Source organism: Dufourea novaeangliae, unplaced genomic scaffold (assembly GCF_001272555.1).
Source record: "Dufourea novaeangliae isolate 0120121106 unplaced genomic scaffold, ASM127255v1 scaffold89, whole genome shotgun sequence".
NCBI lineage: Eukaryota > Metazoa > Arthropoda > Insecta > Hymenoptera > Halictidae > Dufourea > Dufourea novaeangliae.
Window position 1 is genome coordinate 3,965,105 of NW_015373988.1, and position 23,542 is coordinate 3,988,646.

Genomic DNA, 23,542 nt, shown 5'->3' on the forward strand with positions numbered 1-23,542 from the left:
CTTGATGATAAAATCTCCAATTTTTCCTTCAAATAATTAATTAAATTTCTCACTAAATTCCTTTCTAATTGACATCAACGGCAGTCGAACAAAGTTAAGAAAGCCAATTTCGGATGTATAATGAAAAGATGCTCTTTCTGAGTTTGAGTCCATATTGCAGGTACCCTAACAATTAGGTGATTGTACTTTGACGAGGTCTATCTTTAACGTGAACTGTAGACTGCAGATGTTTACGTGTTTCTAACATCTCCTAACTGACAAAATCTATTGAAATAACGATTCTAAGAAAGTCTAAGTACTATTTACGAATTATTAACAACATACCGAAACCACTGGTAGTACAGAAAACGAAATTCCCCTCAATTACAATCTTTACGTGTTACTGTCCACAATTGTGAATTATACATAAACTTCCGCAGTCTAAATCGTGAATGGAAGAATTGTTGTGAGTGTACGTGTGCGTAAATTTGTAAAAAGAGAAATGTCTGTTCTTGTTCATCAAAGTGTCTGCATATGTCTGGCAGCCCAATAATGGCAGCGAGGACTTACTCGCTGGCTTGGGGAAATGTCATCCCGGTAAAGGACGGGGAGAGTGTTTCCGTGTACATCTCGCAGCCCGTGCCCTGCAGGTAATCATTCTGCCACGCCTGTGTATCCGGCGACTGAAACACCAACCAATCGGGGGCCCCACGTCATCAAACCTTTCAACACCCACGCGGCAATACGATGAACGTAGCGCGAGACGCTAAACAGAGTCTGCTTATCCTCGCGCGAGCAAACAAAGGGAAATTATTTCTTCAATTAATCATTCGATGGCGAAGCTGGGTTAATTCGAACCCGTACAACATCTACCCGTTGCTTGACCCAGAGACATATCGGACAAAGGAAAATTCGCTCTACGATTAACCGTTTGATGGCGGAGTTGGATCAATACGAATCCGTACAACCTCTACTTTTTGCCTGACCCGCAGACATACCGAGACAAAGGGTAATTAGCTTTCAGATTAACCGTTTGATGGTGGAATTAGATTAATTCTAATCCACGCAACATCTACTATTTGCTTGACCCGCAGACATGTCCAGACAAAGGGTAATTAGCTTTTCGATTAATCGTTTGATGGCGGAGTTGGATTAATTCCAACTCACGCAACATATACTTTTTGCCTGACCCGCAGACATGCCGAGACAAAGGGTAATTAGCTTTCAGATTAACCGTTTGATGGTGGAATTGGATTAATTCTAACCCACGCAACATCTACTTTTTGCCTGACCCGCAGACGTACCGAAACAAAAGAAAATTAGTTCGTCGATTAACTTTTCAATGGCGGAACTGAGTCAATTCTGACCCACAGTAAATCCATCTTTTGCCTGACCGGTAGAGATTCCGCCGCAGACATATTGAGACAAAGGGAAATTATTTCTTCGGTTAACAGTGTGATAACGAAACTGGGTCGATTCTGACCCATATTACATCTATCTTTTACCGGACCCGCAAGCATACCCAAACAAAGGGAAATTATTTCTTTGCTTTTCTGATTGCTCGACGGTTAAAACCTTCGTCGAGAACCGAGCGAGCCAGCATTTAATTCGGTAACGAACGACTTCTGTAAAAGAAAACTCGTGTTATAGGCCCTATGAGATATTCTAACACGGATAATTCCCAAGTTATTGCGCTGACTTTTTAATGAGGTTTTGCGCAGTAATAAAATTGGAAATTTCTAACCAAATAATATTTACTTCAGCCGTATATAACCACTAATTTTATGAGATATAAGTGTAAATGAATCAACTTTATCCTGCATGGATTCTGGTTTTTCCTCAATGAAACACTTGAAACAAGTCACTTGTATGTTTTAAGAGGATGTAGAGATTGAGAAGATATTTCAGGCGAAAGTATAGTCGATTTAGAAAGACATATCGTGCAATAGCTCCAATGAGTAAAGGACACTTCGACTTTTGTACATATTTCTCACCGACTTTTCTACAGATTGATTCACCGCAAATATAATCGACGTTTCCTCTGAACACTGAACGTGCAAACCACGCGACATCACTCTTTAAACTAAACTTTCACCCAAAAACATTATTTCCCATCCCTCGAAGTCAAGCAGGTATTCGGACTACCTGATCGAAGCCCTCGACCCTTATATGCACAATTCCATCCAAACATTGCCTCTCCATCATCTTTTCCGTTGCAATCCTCCATAGATTAACCCTCAAGGACACAGACCACAAATACGCCATTATTTTTCTTGTAATTTTAAAAGGCAGCAGCAGGCTTCTCCTATTTTTAATGCTAGACAATTACAACGAAAAAAAATTTTTAAATAAAAAAATCTACAGAAATAGAAGACCACGTACCAGTGACGATGTCCTTCAGGGTTAATGATTACGCTTGGCGCCTAATAAGCACAGATCCTGTGGCTCAAAATCGAATTGTTCGCGATGAGGAAACGTACACTAACCCTTTGTTCCCTTTATACGACCAACTTCCTGGCATAAAAAGGCTTCTAGAATAGAACATATCAGCTGTGTATGCGTAATCTTCGATAAACTCTGCATTCGAACATTCCATTGACGGTGCTCACGTGTGATTATTATCGATCGAAAGATCCCTTTTCATCGGTCACTGCCGTGATCAGCCAAGGTTCACGCTTGTGCTCTTTGTATTTACACAGGCACGATTTCCATGCACAATTGGAATCCTAGAGAGTTACAGATCGAGACTACCTTTTTTCTTATCGACGTGAAACGTATAGAGCTCAGCACTCCTTATGACGGAATCACCTTTCACGGAGGAACGAGCTGTCAACAAGCTCGAGATGACACCTATCAGCTACGATCCCTAATGCTTAACTGATTGACCAGGTGTGGCTAATGCATGGTATCGTCGTGACTTTCCCGTTGCATACGGACAACATTCGATTCGATCGATACCGCGGAATGCTTGGATTAATGGATGGGAACACTTAAGCGGTGAACGGGTATGCTCGGGGATCGATGAAACGAGGATATGTTCGTACGGCTAAGATGTTCTTCACAAATATTTAGAATATAACCGAATCCATTGGAACGTCTCGTTTTAGAACCTCGAAGATAACAAATTTTAAATCTTAACAATAACTGCAATAAATCTAAAGATTCTTACATCTCTCGATGCCTGTCGCTCCTTTCTGCATAAACCAACTTCCCTTAAATTTTCAGCATGCATATAACTAATAGAAATCTTTGAAACCAATTTATTAAATAAATTTTCATTACAGTCTCAGAGAAAAAAGTTGTAAAAAGCGACCGTTAGTATTTCCATCGCGATTTCGCCCAAATGCAACTTCCTCAAAATTTGTGTACACATCATTGAATAAACTGATTTTTCTAACTTCCGAAAAAAGCTCAAATCATTTGGTCCAATTTTTTAAAAATTCTTCTCTCTTACAGAATGTACACAGAATTTTTTGACTGACTGTATGTAAAGCGATCAGAAATTCTCGACTCCAGCAGACGTACGAACACCTCGAGTCCACAATCCCGGCTCTGTGCACGGGTGAGATCGGGCGCTTTAGTAATTCATCGATTACCAGAGCGAGTAAATTTTCCGCGCGTGAAGGTGTGTGTGTCGTTTCGTTGAACAGTAACGTATGTACATATTATATACATTGCAGTGACGCGGCAGAATAGACAAGAATACACGGTGGGAATTCTGTCTTTTGCAAAACGAAAGTTTCGCAGCGATATCGACACGCGATGCAACTGTGGGACGGACACAGACACCGATAAAAAGTGTTTGGACGTGTCGGGTCACTTGACAGGGTTCGTAAATATTCCCGAAGACGGAGCAAGCAGTATATGGGTCCTTCGGGGGTGGGTCTCACCATGAATTCGGAAAATTCACCCCCGCGACCAGGGTTGCAAGGAGTAAAACGAAGAACATGGCCGTTCGAAGGCCACGCGACGCAGTAAAAAGTAGTGGAGAGGGAACACATCATAGCAATCCTTGCATGGTGTGCACAAGTTGTATTAGTATACAGGGTGATCCAACTGAAGGGATACGCAATTACCTCCTGAACTATTTCTTATGGAAAGAAATGTTGTAAGCAAAACTTAATTGGGGTTTCAACGGGGATATTTTGTGGTGGTCATAAATCTTATCTAGGTGGTCGTGCCTTTGAGATTCCAAGGTGACCTTGGTTGTTTTTTAATGGAACCATATGTTTTTATTCAGGTAGACGTGTAGGTTGTTCCATGATGAATTCATCGAGCTATAATATATTGGTATTCCAAGGTCATTCAAGGTCATGTCTGGCCGTTCAAGATTTGTAACCTCCACAACATGTCACTCTCGAAACCCAGTAAGCTTTAATTTAAACATTTTTTTTCTATAACTAGTAGTTTAGGAGATAATTACACTTCGAGTGAATACCCTGTATATAGCTCTATATATGTACTGTGACGTCACATGGCCTTTGTTCTGAAGCCTTCGCCTGGCAACCCTGCCCATGACCGTATGTATGTATGTGGGCAATCCGCGGTATACGATCAAATCCCGAACCCGTCGAAGTTACATGGAAGTTGCAAGAAACTGGTGAAAATTACTGAAACGTTACTGAAGCAATGAGAGGGGGGAGGGGGGGGTGGCTTACATCGATTAGGTGTAGAGCACAGATACGGTACTGTATATAAGTAAATGGTTTGACACGTTCATATATGCAGTATATGTATATATGTATATACAGGGTGGGCCAAAATTCGTGGTACAAATGAGGTCAGGCAGATTGTACAGCTCAAAGTAAGACGAAAATTAAGAATAACGAAATTGCGTTTGACGTTTCGCTTTCGAGATAATTGAATTTGAAAATCTGCTGGATAGGCATGCAATTGAATAGAATGGCGAGTTTGTTTATTGCATTCCGTTTCTACTCACTGCCATGACGAATACAGGCGTTCCTGATTAATTTTCAAATTCGATTTTCTCGAAAACGAAGCGTCTGGTGAAATTTCGTTATTGTTGATTTTCGTCTTATTTTGAGCTGCACTGTCTGCCTGATCTTATTTGTACCATGAATTTTGGCCCACCCTGTATAGAATATACAGATATAGTCCATATAATGTATATAGCAGAGTGGAGCGTAGTGAAAGACATAGGCGAGGCAAAGCTTCATCCCTTTAGTTTGGTGGACTTTTTTTTGTTTTTTTTGTTTTCTGATTCAAGAGACTACGGACCCTTCACGGAGTGATTCCACATCGTCGTTCACGCGAGCATGAGAAAGAGAGCAAAATGGCGGGTCTGATATGCCCACGCATCTTCGACACAGAGAACTCGTAAACGTAGTACGTGGTTTACGAACGTTCGTGAAGAATCGGTCGAAATTTCCATAGATACTATTATATTTCTCGTACGAAAGTATTCGTACTACATTATGATGGAATGTGGCTTAAAATGTTGAACAATGGGATTACAGCACATTAATGAGTTAATTATATTGGTGTAAGTTAAACAAAGGAGGATATATTCGTTGTTAATTAAATAAGCTAACTGATCTGAGATAAGTAATTAAAACAAACCAGATAGCACCTGGTTGTGTGTTAAGAATGCAGGGATAAATATCTAAACAGTGATCGATGCCTCATCTATACACAGATGTATTTTAAAAAGCATGTTAAATTGAAAAAAGTTCGAAAGAGTTATCACAATTCCAGAGGAAACAGTTTTTAATTAAAATATTAAGTGAATATATATGTAAGACCTATTGTGCCTTGGTATTCGATTTTTAATTTCCATCATTTGCGGTCTGAGATATTGTCTTTTATTCTAACACTTATTGTATCAATGTTACACAATTCAATTATACATATATTAATATTTCAATCTAATCATAGATTTATAATGTATGTAAAATGTTAAAATTGTATTTACACACAATGCAGTTTCAACGTTACAAGCAGATATCCGTAGATCTCTAATCTAAGTATGCATATTTTATCATACAATACTATAATAAACTTCTCAAAAATGTAACTATACCATTACAACTGAAGTGAAGTACTTTTACATGATAAAATAAGTTGAATATGTAGAATAACATTTTTTGACAAAAGGCTTCGTTTTCGAAAAAAAATTACATTTTAAACCTCACATGGCACACCTGCTTCTCAATAAGAGATTGTGCCTGACCATTATTGGATATTTCTACTTATTGTAGGTGGATTTAACTAGTACAATACTGACCACTCTCTATCGATCTCACAATCTTCCAACTGTCAGATTAGTTTATTTTATTCTGAAAATACAAAGTACTGGCCAATTATTACTATTTATACAGAACAAACACTTCACTCAAATGGTGGTCAAGTGAATGCATACTCGATAAATTTCACCAAAATATAATATTTTTACTTTACTTTGCCAACGCAACTTCAATAACTTTGACTTCTATTCATTAATATATCTCAAAGGTTCGTAACTTTAATCGTTTATATCTTTAAAATTATCGAGTGTCTACACCTAATATTTAAATTATATCATTAAAAACCAGTGCACCTACATTTTACAAAACCCCGTTAAAATCAAAGTCGGTCAGTTGGGGTCCTTTCCCTGTAAGCACAAGAATAAAAGACCAAGAACACTTTTGACCATAAACAAGTTAACAATTTTTTCAAGTCAATATACTTATCGAGACACATCAATCTGCGTCTACAAAGGCGAGGCTAAGGACACTCGATTTAAAACGGACGAGTGGAACCACACATAGATCGCGTCTCTTGAATCAGATTTATGCAGGTGTCTGCTGGGTGTTTTTTTTTTTTGGATTGGTCATTGAACCGACTTACTCAGTGGCTTTCGCGAAAGGCATTCCAATGAAGGTAGGGCTCAGTGTTTCGGTGTACATCTCCATTCCGGTTCCACGTAGGTAGTCATTCTGCCAAGCCTGCATATCGGGCGACTGGTACCAATCAACCAACCATTTCTGAATCACACGCGCTCCTATGCATGTACGGATACCACGTGGGTCTGTCCACAGTGAAACGACCGGTCTATATACCGCAATTCCCCGCGACCATCATTTTCCCACGACGATTCTCATACTCGATTCAACGTGCGCGAGAGAAAAATTCTCGTGGGTCTGCCTCCCTCCCCCAGGTCGTCGACTACCCGGAACACGCTCGACAAAACTCGAAAAGACGACGACGGTTCTAGCCCGAAAATCGAGAAAAAGAAGGAAGAAAAAGAGAAATGGCCTCGACCTGCGAGGACCGTTTTCTCCTAGGCAAACGAAAAAATAATAAAAATGACGTACGACGGGGGGAGGGGATGGGAAAAATTCGTTCGCACGCGATCACTGTGAACTGCTCAGACCATGAAAAAAACCCTAAGAGACATTTTCTTTTTTTTCCTTCACACATGCATAGATGAGAGGTAGAGAGATAAAGATCGGCGGATATTTCGTCCGCCGATGAACGACAGTTTACTGACCGTCTTGAACGAACGCATTGCGAAGAGGTTGGCCATCATTGTGCTGAAACCCGGCGCCAGGCAAGACTGCGCGATGAAACCCAGCTTCAATTCGGCCAGGCAGATTACGTCGTCGCCCTGTTTCCAGTCCCATGATGGAATGTTTAATAAGTAGGCCTGGAACAGAGTTACGTTTGTCTGATGAAAACACGAATGTCCGAATGAATTTTTGAGAGGAAATTTGTATTTTCTGGTAACAAACTCCGGCATGACTGGCTGTGAATGATGATCGGGTCACTGGTGGCCCATACTACACAGAGTGAGTTATTTAAATTGATCCCCTCGAATATCTTCGGAACCACTGATGATACGGAAAAGTGTTTCAGATAAAAATTGAATGGTGCAAGAGGGAGGAGAGGAGATGGTGGGGATAATTTGATGTGAATAATATTTTTGTGGCTGGGCACGTAGAGAAGATATGAAATGACATAGAAAGTACATATTATAAATGACTCACCCTATATACACTGCGTGGCATAACTATAAAACCACCCTAATGTTCTCAATTCTTATGTATTGTGGTTGAAATAAAAAGGAACCACTTTTTTCTTAGGGAATATAATCTATCCTTTTCTGGAAACACATTATTCCTCAATAGAATTTTATATAAGGCATACTTGGTTCGTTTTTATTTTAACCACAATATGTAAGAATTTAGAATTTTAGGGTGGTTTTATAGTTATGCCACGCAGTGTAGTTATTCTGTATGAAACTTTCTCATTCATTTGCAAAAATTTATAAAGAATTAACGCAAAATTTGCAATTATATAACAATCATATAGATTATATCATATAAGCCTTAATAGAATAAACAAATTTTGATCTCATTCCCCAGTTCCTATAATATGGGCCAGACAAATCTAGATTAGCATGAACTTTCACAGTCTAGACAATACCGAAGCTTTCTTATTCAAATTTCATCCACCTCAGAGGCTTGTACTTATGAAAACTAAAGTTCCCCTACATTAAGCTCTCCAAGATATGTTTGTAACTCTGCATAGTTAATACACTAGTGACGAATACTTAACAAAAAATAATACCTTGTTGTGATATTGCATTAACTGAATGATAACGCGTATGTCATCCGAGTAATTCTTGATCGAGATGACGCGCATGATGTTCGCCGCGTCCTCTGCGTCTGGATCTTGACAGTACTTGTTCGCCAGTACCAGACACGCGTCCGCCTCGTGGACCTAAAACCGATCGGCATCCTTTGTTCCACACGTTGCTTTCGTACACGTGACAAAGTCAAATATGGGAAATGTAAATGTCGTGTGGTGGATCTGGGACGGGATTCAGAGAAGCAGCAGCAGAATAGAAATTGTTCTTTCTACAAACAGTATATAAACAAAGGATGTCCGCGCGAAATCAAAAATGTACGGGTGAATCATCTAGCCGATCTTGTAATTTTTAGAATTTAACTAAATCTCGAGTGTAGGAATTCGATCCAATGAAAAACTCTTATCTATCCTATACACGTAATTCTAAATATATATATATATCGATAAAAATCTATCATCGAAGAGATTACAAAAAAAAAAGCGATGTTCGATGTATATATGGTGCGTAATCGATTGAGAGTAAATGGTAGAATCGATCGAATTAAACATACAACTGGGAGGATGCAACTACGTGTCAAGATTCATTAAAAGCGTTAACGTTAAGCCAGTTTCTATTAGGCGCCGCGGGTATGCAGAAACGAATCCGAGGTACGTGTCACTTAGGATAGATTTTTTTATCTTATTCGTCCATTTATTTTTCATATATTTTTGTGATTACTCTACACCTTGTAACACGTACTTCGAAAAAGTTTTTGCAGCAATAATAAAGTGTAAAGTAACAAGATCTAATAGCATTCCTTAATACGGACAAACGTTAACACTAAACGCGGATTCGCTAGAATTCATGGTATCAAAGCTGCTATGCCAACATGCCCATCGATTATCCGCTAATGAGACTTACGTTTAATCAATACGAAAGAAAGGATATACTACGTGTAAGCAGACAAAGAACGTACCGTCCTATACGTTTTACTGCAAGGTTTATATGTATACATATACAGGGTGTACTCGGAATTTTGTTGTAACTGACAAGAAGGTGATTCGTGGTTCTGAAGGTAAGTCGAATAATGTAGGTGAACATTTGTTTGGTTCTGTTTTTTTTATGGATCTGCGTGAAGAGTTGATTATATCTCTAAAAATTTACAGCGGTCGGATAAACAGATTACTTAACAAATAACACAAAGTAATAGGCAAAATGGCATCTGCGTTATTATTAAACAACTATTAATAAAGCAACAAATACATTTCTCTATTTTCAAAATATAATACAATATAACGTTTATTGGAATATGAATATTGCATTTTTAATAATCTCATTTTTTATTTTATAAATGAGCAAAAATATATTTTTAAATTACTTTCGACTTACATTTCAGCCCTTCAAAGCATTTATGGTGTAAATAAATTTTCGATGCATTTCAGTTAAGATCATAGAATCCCTATCTCCCTTTTATAGAACCGTGTATGTCCAGGTTCATTCGCAAGTTGACTGCCAGACCGATATAAAAATTCTAAGAAAGTCAAAGCAATTTTGTATTAAATAAAATTGAAACATCGAAAGTTCGATTTGTTAGAGTAACTGTTCCTTTAATTTTCTCGAATCTCCTAGGTTCTAACTAAATTAATTCATTCAGCATTTTACTAAAAAATTCTAATGTTAGTTCTCCATTTAAACAATAGTCATCCATATGTGGGTGATATGGTAGTCAAACTGTGAATAACTCTACAAGGTTAAGTATATCATCTAAATACAAATTGACATACAAGATCTTTTCTAACCCTCTAAATATCCCAAAGGCACATTTATCAACCTACACACCACTAATGCTCCCAAAGGCTCACTTACATACGAGATCACCTTCTCCTTTGGTCGCATCCAAAATTACTAATATACCCCGCATTTCAACAAACAAGAAACCGTTGCTCGCATTATTTCTAAGTCTCTAACAAAAGGTCAACTCCTAATAACGTCTAATCGTTTAAACTAATTCCTTCCGCAAGCACATACCCACCTGGATCGACAGCAGGCATGGATCTATCCAGTAGGTGCAAACAACCTTCAAGGGGCTTTTTTTTCTAACATAATTTACCATATCAGAAAGTATGCGTACACACGTGTATGCGTATCAACACATGTTGGAAGAGACTAAAGATGTTTTTTTTTTCGATCGTGACACGGCTGTCGAAGGTTTTTTCAACCTGGGGAGGGAGTTGGGGGGCTCGTGATTGTCGGTCAAAGGCTAAATATCTTGTCTCGTAATTGTAACATGGAGGGGAGGGGGCGAGTGCGTGACTGTTTAACCACGACAGTCCATTACCGTGTTCAATCGATTCGATTCGAACGAGATGCAATTCGGACTGACCAGACACGAAAGCGTATGACAGCATGGGAGATGCGTCAAGGGGGTTCCAAGAGACATTGTCAATGTGCACAGAAGGAAACACACAAGCAACAACCATCCTGGAGTAACAGCGTTTGTTCTTGTCGCGGTAAATGTCGGTTCTGGGGCGACCGAAGACCATTTTGAGCAGCCTCCATGACAGTGTTTTTAACCCTCCATGACCCCTCTGGGTCTTTTATGGCACAGGCGAAATTTCCTGCTCGAATATCTCCCAAACGAAGGGTCTCTTATTAAAAAAAAGAAACTTTTAACAATCAACTTTCAAAACTTTTGGATCATGTAACCCTGGGAAGTATCCTTGAATTTTTTCCGATTTTTTGGTAGCTCATACTATAAAAAATTGGTCTGGAGATAAAAGACCCAATGGGGTGACGTAAGTAGTAAAAGTAACGGGGGTCGTTTTCAGTGAATTGTTTAGGAATAGCAACGTATTATTATAGTAGTAATATAAAAATAATATATTCTATCTGTTTGTAACTGGAAAAAATGAATCACTTTCGAGTAATGTGTGAAGGTAGTAATAAATATTGCAGAATTAGTTGCAATCACTTAAATAACAATTAGTAATTAAATAAGGATTTTACTTGAAAAACAGAGTTAACGAGAGGATTTCGTATGTGACTGACCATAAATCTTTTCGAATAGACGGTGATTGATTTATTATTTAAATGAGAAATAGGATACTGCTGAATCACCAATCAAGGGAAAACGATTAATGACACTATGCTGTATAAATAAGGATGATTTAGTAAAATTACTATACGATTTCTTTGAAAAAAGTATGACTCACTGTGGTATGGATTATCATAATAACGTCGAAGCTTCTGCATCTCGAAATTATATATGTAAAATAAATTATGCATAACGAATATACTGTAAATCTGTATAGATCTAAAGAAATTTTAAATTTCGACAATGGAGTTTCTATTTATTAACGTAATCATTCTTAGAACTTTCTGTTAAGCTAACAGTATAATAACTTTCTGTTGATATGTAAATACCTAATATGTGTCAAGCGTTAAGAGTAGCCAAGACAGAATTCTAGATCCATACAAATTGCTTCTAAAATAATTATGTAGATATACAACTCTTATTCAAATCACAATATTGTTTCAGAATTTTTGTCTGCTCCACAATTTTCCAAGAATCTACAACCATTCTTATTTGACCTTTTTTCAACTTCTACAGAACAGCGTACATACTTTTACAATAGATAATGTAACACTGTTTACGCTGTCTTTAAAATCCATCTTTCAAATAAGTAAAATATTCTCAGAGAATAAATCAATGCTGTTCCAATTTTAACTGATAACATTATAAACAAACAAAAATATCAAAATCCTGTCATGAAAGCTGCTGTCACATAAACACGGGAGAGCATGACAATTGAACGAACGATTGACCATTATGAGAGGACGAAAACAGGGGGCGGGGGTGTGTTGCGGGGACAGTCGCACGATACACAATTCGTCGCAAATTAGTCAGCGCGATCATCATTAAACTGCAGATTTTATGCATTTATAGCAATTCTCTACAACCCAGTGCAGCCAAAAAAAAATTGACTACACAATTAATAAAATTCATATCATTCCACTTGAAACCTTACTATATTCGAGTGATCAAATCTCTCTCTGATCCTAGTTCTCACAAAATACCCCCATGAAGATCTATATTTGCATAAACGTCCACAGTCCAACATATCCATACACTTACTCCACGAAGAGAAAATACAGTAAATCATCGATCAGTGTTCGAAAACTCCTCAGCACTGTGTTCAAACGTCATCCCCACCACTGGGCGCTTGATTGGTTCCCACGAGGAACCTTGTAGTGGTGGGGATGACGTCTGAACACTCAACACCGCGGAACCCTCGAACACTCATCGATGATTTACTGTAGGTGGTTTTTTTCATTTGTGGCGGATGGTGTGTAGCTCACCTTGACTCGCTGCAGATCAATGGGGTTCATGATAGTCCCCTGAAAGAACTCCACGGTGGTGAAGTGCCGCTTGAACAGTCCCTCTAGCTCGAGATCTGGTGGTTTCCTAAATGGCCCGACCAAAACGATATTGCTCATTTATGAAAACGTTCACCTCTTGGCGTGTTTGGACCGAGCACCGTTTTATTTTTCGAGACATCGCCGAGCAGGTCGACGAAGATATCGCCGGTCATCCGACTTTATAACGCGATTGAAATACGCCTTTCTGTGGCTCTAGCTCTGTCTCTAGATAGATGGAGAGAGAGAGAGAAGACAGCGAAAAGCCGGCCCAATGTGATACGGAAAATATGTATGTCGGCTCAGAATTTCGTATAAATGCAATGGTTATATAATATGTTTCTAAGATTCTAGATTGTCGAAGGAACACGTGGGCCCACTTTGGTGGTACCACGGATACGGGAGATATAATGTGATAATAGGTCTAAGTAAGTCTCTACTGCACGCTGATTCGGCTCCATAGCTCATTACAGCATACCATGCAGTCGCAGGCGGTTGCTTTCTACATTATAATTAGGCTATTATTGTAATTCATACGATTCGTAAATAGATACGGACCGTTTGTGTATCTGTGTACGAATGTATATTATGTATAATAATATAAATATGTACATATACGCTTGTACTATATACATACCCCAAAGCACACGAGGTCATTCATTTTCAGCCGACTGATACAAGTATTTGCGTGTATTTACACGAGTAGTGAAAGAAATACATACTTTTCACGAACTTTTCGTTTAATAGTCCTTGGTTAACAGAACCTCGATTATCAGAACACCGGTCATACGAACGTTGCTTAACCTTCATCTTGATAGAAGAACCTCTGAGAATCTTTTATTAATTTATTATAAACAATATAATAATGTATATATAATGAATGTTTAAAATTTTTATTTTACTATTTTAAATATATTGGAATTATTAATTTCTGAGAGTCTTCTGTGGCTCATCTCTATTCTATCCTGATGAAGGTTAATCCAGCGTTCCATTACCCGAATTTTTATACACGGCGGATACAAGTTTCAAATGGATTTCTGTTAACAGTGTATTACGCATGTAAATATTCTATAATAAAAAGTGATTCTTTTGTTTCTACCAGCTTCCATAATCAAGGCTATACACGGTTTTTATGTTATAGAACACTAGCTAATTTTAATTCTCGATTTAACGAGCTATGTCTCAAGATTAAATATTGAAAGTACACATGTGTATCATTGGTTTTACTCTTGTTCTAGAGATAAAACAGTTCGTAATTTACAAAAATATTTATCAATACACTGTCACAATTATCCGCGGTCACTGAAGCTTTTCTTGAAACAACAGTCTTTATTGCAAATAATTCCGTTAGTATCTCCGAAACTTTCACGGAATCGCAGAAGTCGACCTTACAAGAACGACCCCGTGCGCGCACGTTCACATGTAACAACTCCACACAGTGCCACGGGACTGGACATTCCCCCAGAAAGAGGAAACTGGACACTGTATATTCGAATCTCGAACGTTTGCTTCTCGCATCGAGCATGATACGTGGCACGTGCGCGATTTCGTGTGTATATCCGTGAAACAAAACGGAGGAAGAGAAACGTAAACATGAAAAAAGAGAAGGAAAAAAAATTTGAGAAAAGTGAGAACTAAGTGAAGACAGTGTATCGGCATTGAAATAGTGTTTAAGTATATGTGTTTATATACTCCTAACTGCAAATAATAATATTTTACCGTACTGTATGTATGTAAGTGTATGTGTATAAGTAACACTGTAACGAACGACGATGATTTCCATGAGTTTGCACACGGACACGACGGCATTGTACGAACCCGTGTATATTTTCACGTGTATAAAGAGTGTATGCATAAAATATATAATATGTTTTGATCGACAGATCGTCGAATTACGTCCAGGTGTGGTAAACCGCGCGATAACCTAAAAAAAAATGAACTGCAAGGAAACAAAGAAGCGCGAGCGGCCACACGCGATGGGTATCAGATTGATTTGGAGGTTTTTGGTTTGGTATGGTGGATGGTATATCGTATGATGGTTGTTTCTAGGATTCGTGGGGTACCTTGACGCGCTCCAGATCCACAGCATTCATCATGGTGCCCTGAAAAAACTCCACGGTCGTGTAATGCCTCTTCAGGAGACCCTCCAATTCGAGATCTGGCTCTTTCCTGAAAACACAGATCACTCCTTACGACAATGACGATCAGACCTGGCGCGTTCGAGCCAACCGTGACAAGCTGGACTTAAATGTCCGTCCCTCCTGTTAATTTTGCGGCCGTTAAAAACATAATAAGCAACCTTTCGATAAGGAATACCACGAACTGAACTGCGAGCGCTAGAATAATCGAAGAGAGAACATAGAGTGTGAGCCACGGAAACACGCCTAGGATCGATGAGGTCTGATCGCCCTTGGTCGTATCGGTCCGCGGAAACAAAACTCGTTTAAAATGGTGTACATACACCTACACAGACCTGAACTCAGCCTATTACAGTGAGAACACACACACAAAAATTCGACGCGCAATAATCTCTTCCTAATCCAGTTTGTGGATATTCAAAACAACGTGACTGCGTGTATTTCTTTTTTCTTTTTTCTTTTTCTCTGTTTACAGTAGCAGACTTACTTAACTTCGTAACGATCAACTATTGGTAGCACAGGTAACATTATACTTATAACGGTACGTGAGAACGGGAACATTGTCATTCATTTTTGGGAATACGGTGATTGTACGTGATATCTGTGGTTGACACATTCGAGTATATATTGTACAAGATCGATGTTGGGTCTAAAATGCGAGTGATGGAGGGATAGAGGATCGTACACTGGGATGACCTGTATAATCGTGTTCAAGATGATCGTTAATCGTATAGACGACAGTAAAGTTACAAATCAGACCGTGGATTTCGTAGAACACGATAGAAGTTACAATAAAAATCATCGAAGCCTCTGTCTTAACAGACTTATATAGAATAAGCTTTAATCCCTGGTCTTTCCAAAGGAAGATATGGCAAAACGTTCATTTCTACAAACCTCCACAATCGAATTGCAACGAAAGTTATCTTTATTGTTTCATCTGTGTACATAAAAAATATCGATCATACAGGCTATCAGATGGAGAACAGGTGGCGTTCAAAGTGCCTCGGGGACAGGTTCGACAAAATATAGTTTATGATTGGTCATACCTATGCAAGAAGACAACCTCCACGTCAACGTCCTCGCGGTCCTCGTGCAAGAAGTCCTTGAGAAAGTGGGAGACTGATTCGTAGGTGATGTGGCCACACACGACAATATGTCTGCCAACACAACGGACGAATTAGATTCCGTTCCCCGCATTAGCGTGCAGGGGGGAATAACGTGTTAAAAAAAAAAAAATAAATAAATAAATAAGAATAACTTAACAAGCAACTACCATGTACACGCTCTATGTAATTACGTAATGTCTCTGAACTAATTAACGATTTCGTTACGTTCTTCTCTCTCCGTGCGTGCGTCGAGCAACCGTTTATTTTTTTCGCCGTTTTTTTCCCGTTTTATTGTATATTTTTTTCTTTCGTTCGTTTTTTTTTTCCTTGTTCGTTCGTTCTTATTCGAACGCGCTCCTCGAGGGGCGTGGAGCACTTGTCGCAACGCGGCTCGAGGGCATAAACACGGGTGCGGAACGTGTGTACCGTACCCGAAATACACGGAATAAGGTACAGTAAGAATAGAGAAGTAAGCTAGAGATAGACAGAAGGAAAGTGAGACAGAGAACCAGTGAAAGAGATAGTGGGTTGGGAGTGGAGGGTGGAGAGAGAGAAACGTGAATATCGTTAAGAGATCGAAATTTTTTAGCTCTCTTTTGGTATTGGTGCCAGTTTAGTCTGCTGCCGCGGTAACAATATTCGAGTGAAAGTTCTGTGTCAGTTGTTCGAACGGAGTTACAATCCTTGGGAAACTTTCGAATGAGAGTAATGCGGATGTATACATTGAAAATATTGAAATGAAAAAGGAAAATATACACACACTACCGGTTATAAGTATTAGGACACCTGGCCGATACAAAGGAAATGTGATGCTTCGTAAAAATGATGTTTCTTCGGCCATTTTTTTTTTCATTTTACGGGTTAATTTTCCCATAACAATACAGTGAATAGTCGATGAGTGTTCGAAGGCTCCTCGGCACTGAACATGAAATATTTCATAAATTAATGACCGTATGCGGTTGAAACAAATATCACTGGCTTCAGAATTCCGAGATCTATCACTGTCTTAAACCTCGTTAAAAAGTTAGCGTTACACCTAGGGACCTCTACTTATCAGTGCGTAGGGGCTTTCGAAAACTTATCGAGTATTTACTGTATTTATTTCAGACTTTCAGCAATTTCGTAATGTCTTGTAACATTTACTGCGCATATCCAATAAGTGTCCTAATACTGACAAGAGGGAGTGTATATATAGAAACACAGTAGAATCCTCTGGCAATTTAAAGAAACGTATATACTACCAAGATCAGAAAATCGCGTGTATCTATCTGTATAACGTGATCGAACAACTACACACAAGCGCCGCGCACACACACATACACACACAGTAAGTAATCTGTATACTAGGTATATATACATATATACGGATGTATACAAAGGAACGTAAAAACAGACCAAATAAACAATAATAAACAAAATGATAGAACGACAACGGAAACAAAAAATTAGAGACGTAAACGGGTGACAGAAGAGTCAGATCCAAAACCAAAAAATACAAAAAAAATGTACGGTAGAGTGCAGGCTCGTTCGTGTCTCGAATATCACTTGCAGTCAAATACAAGCACAAAACTCGTTTCTCGGCTAATAAGTACTCGTGGTTAAAACTGTCTACGTGCGATGGTGGAAACATTAATCAAATAATTGGTCTTGCTGTTACAAGCGAGTCAGATCAAATAACAAGTGCCTAAGGTGGTGAGACAACAGGGTGTTATTGCATCAAGTGTGTACAGTAATAATGGGAAAAAAAAACGTAAAAAAAAAAGAGAAAAATAAAAGAAAACATAAGAAACTTCACCATGACCATTCCATGCTCCACTTCCTTTCTACTCTGTAAATATTTAATGCGAGGCTCATCATGAACTCAGCAGACACCCGCTGTTCTTCTTCTTTTTTCATTTTCTCTATTTTGCAATTTTCTGGTACGATCAACAAATAAACACGCGCGTTATAGCGTTACCTCCAGACAACAGAGGGATAACGAAGAAAACGTAAAAAAATCTTAATCACGTGTCACTGAATCCAATATGGGCCCAAACACAAATATATATATATCATAATAATACGATCTTACGACATGAAAGCCCTACGTACAAAAGGTTTTTACTTTTACTCTATCAATACAGGACCGTCGTTGTATATTTATATATAGAAAATGTCAAGAGACGTGATTCGTGTGTTGGTGTGTATCATATATATATATACTATACGATCGAGGGTCATGTGGAGTATCTATCAATGGTTGTGTCCACCCGTTACGGGGTAGCCACGGTGTCACGTACGGGATCCTATATTTGCCCATTGGTAAAAGAGACAGGTAGGTATGTATCGAGAATACGGTCGATGAACGTGTTGTACGCACGTTTATGTGTGTGTGTGTGTGTGTGTATGTAGAAAGATAATGGACGTTACTCGTCGCAACAACTCGTCGATATGAAAAAAAAAATGGTAAACGGTCACGGTCGACACCCCGAGGACGCTCGTTTGATGATGTCTCACGTTGCGCACGTCGCGTTTGTTTCTCTGTTTTTTTTTTGTTCTTCTCTAATTGCTAGACCACGGGGCGGGGCGGTTCACGCATAGAAATGATATTTACTATATAAATATGTATCTCGTCGTCATTCGATGGTAAACACGTGCCGAGCGGCCAATACTCTGAGGGCATGGGTGGCGGGTTGAAACGAGCGGCATGAATACGTTCGACGAGTGACGCCTTAACGTGCGTTCAGCTATGAGCAACGGTGACGTCAGAGGCGGTCATAATGTGTGTGGCGAGATCAAGATGATTACAAATAATATGGAGTGAGTCATTAAGAACAGAACGGACGAGACTGTGTCCCCTTGGTTTTCAGAATAAAGATGAGTATACACTCGTGTCCGATCATCTGGAGAAAATGATGCACGTTATTCCTTTATTTAGGAATCATCGTGTTATAAGCATCTACCGAACAGATCGTATAATAAGAACTGCAAAATCTATTTATCGAATGAAGTTAAAAAGATATCTACGTGTTAATAGGTGGGACGTAGAAGATTAACCCATTCGGAACGACAGCGCATTGGCTGCGCCCAAACACCAGGCTGACGATGTAACGAGTCGAAACACTCGGTTGGGACTTGAGATACATAAAGTGGGCTCTAACTATATTGCCACTAAATATATTGCCACGCGAGGCACTTCCCCTTCACACGTACATTCGAGCACACAAATTTGCTCTCCCACCACGTTACGTACGCAGGCGCGCCAGCACGATTCAGCTTTTGCGCAGGCGCCGAAACTACGACGACAGAATTTAGCATGGAGGGGCTGCGAATGGGTTAATACAAAAACCGGCGTGTCAGTACTTTAAAGTGGACTATACTTGCAAAGAATTTCCATTTTCGTGAAATTTCTTTTGGAAAAATTATTTTTGATTAATACAAAAATTGTCATGTCGGTACCTTGAAGCGGCCTATAATTGTATAGAATTTGCGTTTTCATGAAACATCTTTTGGAAAAATTATAGTTAGTTAATACGAAAATGTTCATGTCAGTACCTTAAAGTGAACTATAATTACAGAGTTTTCATTTTCGTGAAATTTCTTTTGGAAAAATTATTTTCGATTAATACAAAAATTGTCATGTCAGTACCTTGAAGTGAACTATAATTACAGAGAGTTTCCATTTTCGTGAAATTTCTTTTGGAAAAATTATTTTCGAATGTTCAAGGTTGCTTGTCAAATGAGTGATTCTTTAACTCTGAATAAATACCACCGACTGTAAAGAAATTACGTCCATCATCCGATGTATATTTCTTCGTTTCTCAAAGCCAAGGAAAATAATCGGCTGTTCCATCGTTAATGACTCGCTATTCGACATAGACATATGTGCGCGCGGATCGTGTTTATGAGTAACTTGTACACTTACATACTTTTTGTTGGGACTAACGGCCGCGTTTAACCGGTGTTGTTGGTATATTCTGGTCATTTCTTTTTAATTTTTTTTTTTTACAGAAAAATCATATTCGCATCGACACAAATCATGTAATGATGATTAATTCGAAAGGAAACGTACAAATAAATTGCATCACTCTTCCCTAATGCTAACAACTCGTTTGCTGGCTCACTGATAATCCCTTCATCAAACCTAAACTACGCATAACATATTATATATATATATATGGTTAGCAATATACATATGCGTATACATACAGCTTTATATACGCGTATCCAACACGTACATATATAAAGCGTATACAGGGTGGGTCGTACAAACTGTTACAAAGTGTACCCTCTAAAAACTTGACGATTAGTTGACGGTAGAAACATTAGTTTTGTCCGACTTTTCATTAGTACTTTTGTTATTACCGAGAACGAGTTAAAGGTTGCTAATTGGATCCACTAGGAAGCACAAGGGAAAACTAATTGTAGACTTTTATATGTAACGACTTATAGTTTTCTTTCTAACAACTTACTAGTAATATCGTTTTATAAATAAAATAAAGTTGAGCAAATTGTTGAAACACAAACAGATGCTTTAGACACCTGAATTTATTTTACTGGACACATTGACTGGCACGACTGTGTATTTAAAAAATCGTTCTTTTCTTTGCATTACTTTTTTTGTGATTGAGGTGATTGTAACTGAGAATGTAATTAAAGATTAAAGGACTAATAAATTACCTAAAACTTATTAAATTATACAATCAATTGTGAATTTATGGAAACGTGTTATTATTGGTATCGTTAATAACCCAAAAAAGTGACTGATGCGGCCATAAATAATACAGAAAAAATTTCATATTATCCTACGAAGAATAAGAGATGGTCGATGAAAAATCATTTAAAGGCCAATGAATCTATGGAGTAAATAGAAACGTTTTTAAATATCAATATTTAAAAAGTAAAAGATATATTTACGACCATGAACTTTAACCGTGCAGAAAATGAACAATATAATAAAACTATTGTCCTAGGTCTTGTATAGAAAAAACTGCGAATATTTTTAGTCATAGAGTGAGCAATATAACTACAGATCTGAACCTGAAAATAACAAAGATAGTTTATAAAAACGCGTGCTGAAAGTCTCATCTAAATATCTCATAAAAATTGTTTTCGCGGCAAATAAAAATATCCAATTGCCTCGTTAGTAAGTAAAAACGATAAAAGTGACAGAATATTCGAAAATTATCCTATTTTGATTTTGGGACTAATCTATCCGAACATTCGTAAATGGAAGGAAACATCGTCTGTTAATGTAAATATCGTTATTAAAATCAAGATTTTGTTCTGTAATATCGTCTACGTATAAACATACGTTATGCCTATATATTTGAAAGATTTCCGAGATTTTGTAACAGCAGCCCACCCTGTATGATACAACCCAAGGCAGAAGTTCACTTTTCCACTTTCCCTTCTTCAAGAATTACACGTAAAAACGATAATTAATGCTGTCTAAAACACCAAGGTTATTACACTCAAGTGTCACGTTAGGTCATACGTACACATATATGCAATATTCACATATATATTATATATAACAATATATATAATACAACACAAAGAACTATACACGTATACACATATATATGAGCATATGACCTAACACACGTACACACATACTTACACGCATACATATATACATATGGTTTCGTACACATGTCCTATACATGTATGTGTGCAATATATATGCATTCAATGTTGGAAATGCAGGGTACATGCTGGGCGTTGACCCTTTGCACTCGGAGAGAAATACAGCTCGAACGTTTATTTTCTTTTTCCAGTCTGTCCCGTGTACTAAACAATATCATATTTCGAAACATTTATAACAATCCAATAATTTAACAAGTAATAACGTTAATAATACACATAGAATTACATAAAACTTTTTCCAAATTACGACGAAACACACATTTCACTACGATGAAGATTAAAATTACTCTACCATAAATGATCTATCAAACATCTATTGCATATATCGAAGCTGCAAATGCGACTCGATTACACGATTTACCGTTTGTATGATCACGATCGACCATTTATTATTATCAAACTGTAACTGAAATAAAAAAGAAACGAGGAATTCGAAGTAACACGCTGCAAGGGGCTAAACTCGAGATCGCACAATCTAGCTTCAGCCAATGTTCGTATAGCTGTGCCAAGCCACAAAGTGCTCTAATATACTTCAGTCCATGTGTCATCCTGTACGATACATATCTTTTCAGCCTTCGCGAATACCTAATTTCCCGGTAAAAATTTATCACCTTCCTCATTGAACATCGTAATTCCTCGTTCTTCTTGATCTCTCCCGCGACTAGCGTAAAAGCCGTATTTGTCCCAAGTGCAGTCAGTGTGAACAAACAAGCTAACACCAGTTGCTGGGGGGGGGGGGTACGGTAAATCTGTGGTGACAATTGGACTAGCTGGTTTCAGTGACAGGTGCAGGGTTTGGGGTTGTTGCTGGACCAGGTGTGATGGGCAAGGACGTGTTCTTGGGGTGACTGTGTGTACACTGCAGTTGGCGACCGTCGACTGGACAACTAATACGTAAGAGCAGGTATGGATAATTTGCAAGTTCTGCCAGTTCTAAAACACTGTTCCCCTAAATATATAAAGTGTGTGTGTAAAAAAAAACAAGAAACAACGGGCAACTGAAGGGATGTGTGTCGACAGGCTGGTCGGTTGTCTTGTGTCCGTGACAGAAACAGATGTGTCAGGTAACAGGGTGTTGGAGCTAACATCAAGGCATGTGTATGTGTGTGGTACGTGTCGTTCGTGTGACCAGGTGCATACGGCCAGTTAAAAAATCGTGTAACTGGGTGTCGTGCTAGGGGGCTGGTTGGTATGGAAGATTGGGCGTTGGTAGGAGTCAGACTTACATAATATACAAAGATGTTATCGTACGAGAAAGTATCGGTGGGGTTTGGTGGTTGGGGGCAGGGGGCTGGGGGCGGTTGGTAGTTGACAGTAATCAGGGTGTTTTTGTGAAGGTGGCTCAACTCGGGAAAGCTAGTTGGTTGGTTGTGTCTCTCACCTGCGACCTCGCTCGTTCTTCAAAGTGCCGCCATACTTGTTTCGCGTCCCGATCAGGTCAATTATCTCGGGGATACAACTGGCGAATATGGCCTACACCACGTGATAGAACAAAACACAACATTCGCATCAATACACTTGTGTGAAAGGGTTGGCAATTGTAGTTTTTTTTGTTCGTTATATTTCTTTTTTTCTATCTTTTGTTTTCTTTTTTATACAAGTCTTTCTGGTCGTGCTATTGTGAATCGGTATCGTCACGTCTGTGTCCAGGTGGGTTCGCTAAACGCGTCGAATGGCGGTCGTACCTTATTTTGCTCAATTTCGAG

At 38.5% G+C, this 23,542-nt stretch overlaps 1 protein-coding gene across 7 annotated transcripts in view; it reads right to left on the reverse strand.

Moving 5' to 3' along the window:
* Positions 1–23,542, reverse strand: part of LOC107187604 (calcium-activated potassium channel slowpoke) — a 135,257-nt gene that overhangs the window by 40,420 nt on the left and 71,295 nt on the right. For all 7 annotated transcript variants that reach the window (XM_015575731.1, XM_015575734.1, XM_015575732.1 and 4 more), the window contains 5 exons: positions 16,149–16,259; positions 12,908–13,013; positions 8,548–8,700; positions 7,469–7,624; positions 550–662 (listed from right to left, as the gene is read on the reverse strand). In XM_015575731.1, coding sequence (XP_015431217.1) covers positions 550–662; positions 7,469–7,624; positions 8,548–8,700; positions 12,908–13,013; positions 16,149–16,259 — 639 coding nt within the window. The remainder of the gene's footprint in view (positions 1–549; positions 663–7,468; positions 7,625–8,547; positions 8,701–12,907; positions 13,014–16,148; positions 16,260–23,542) is intronic.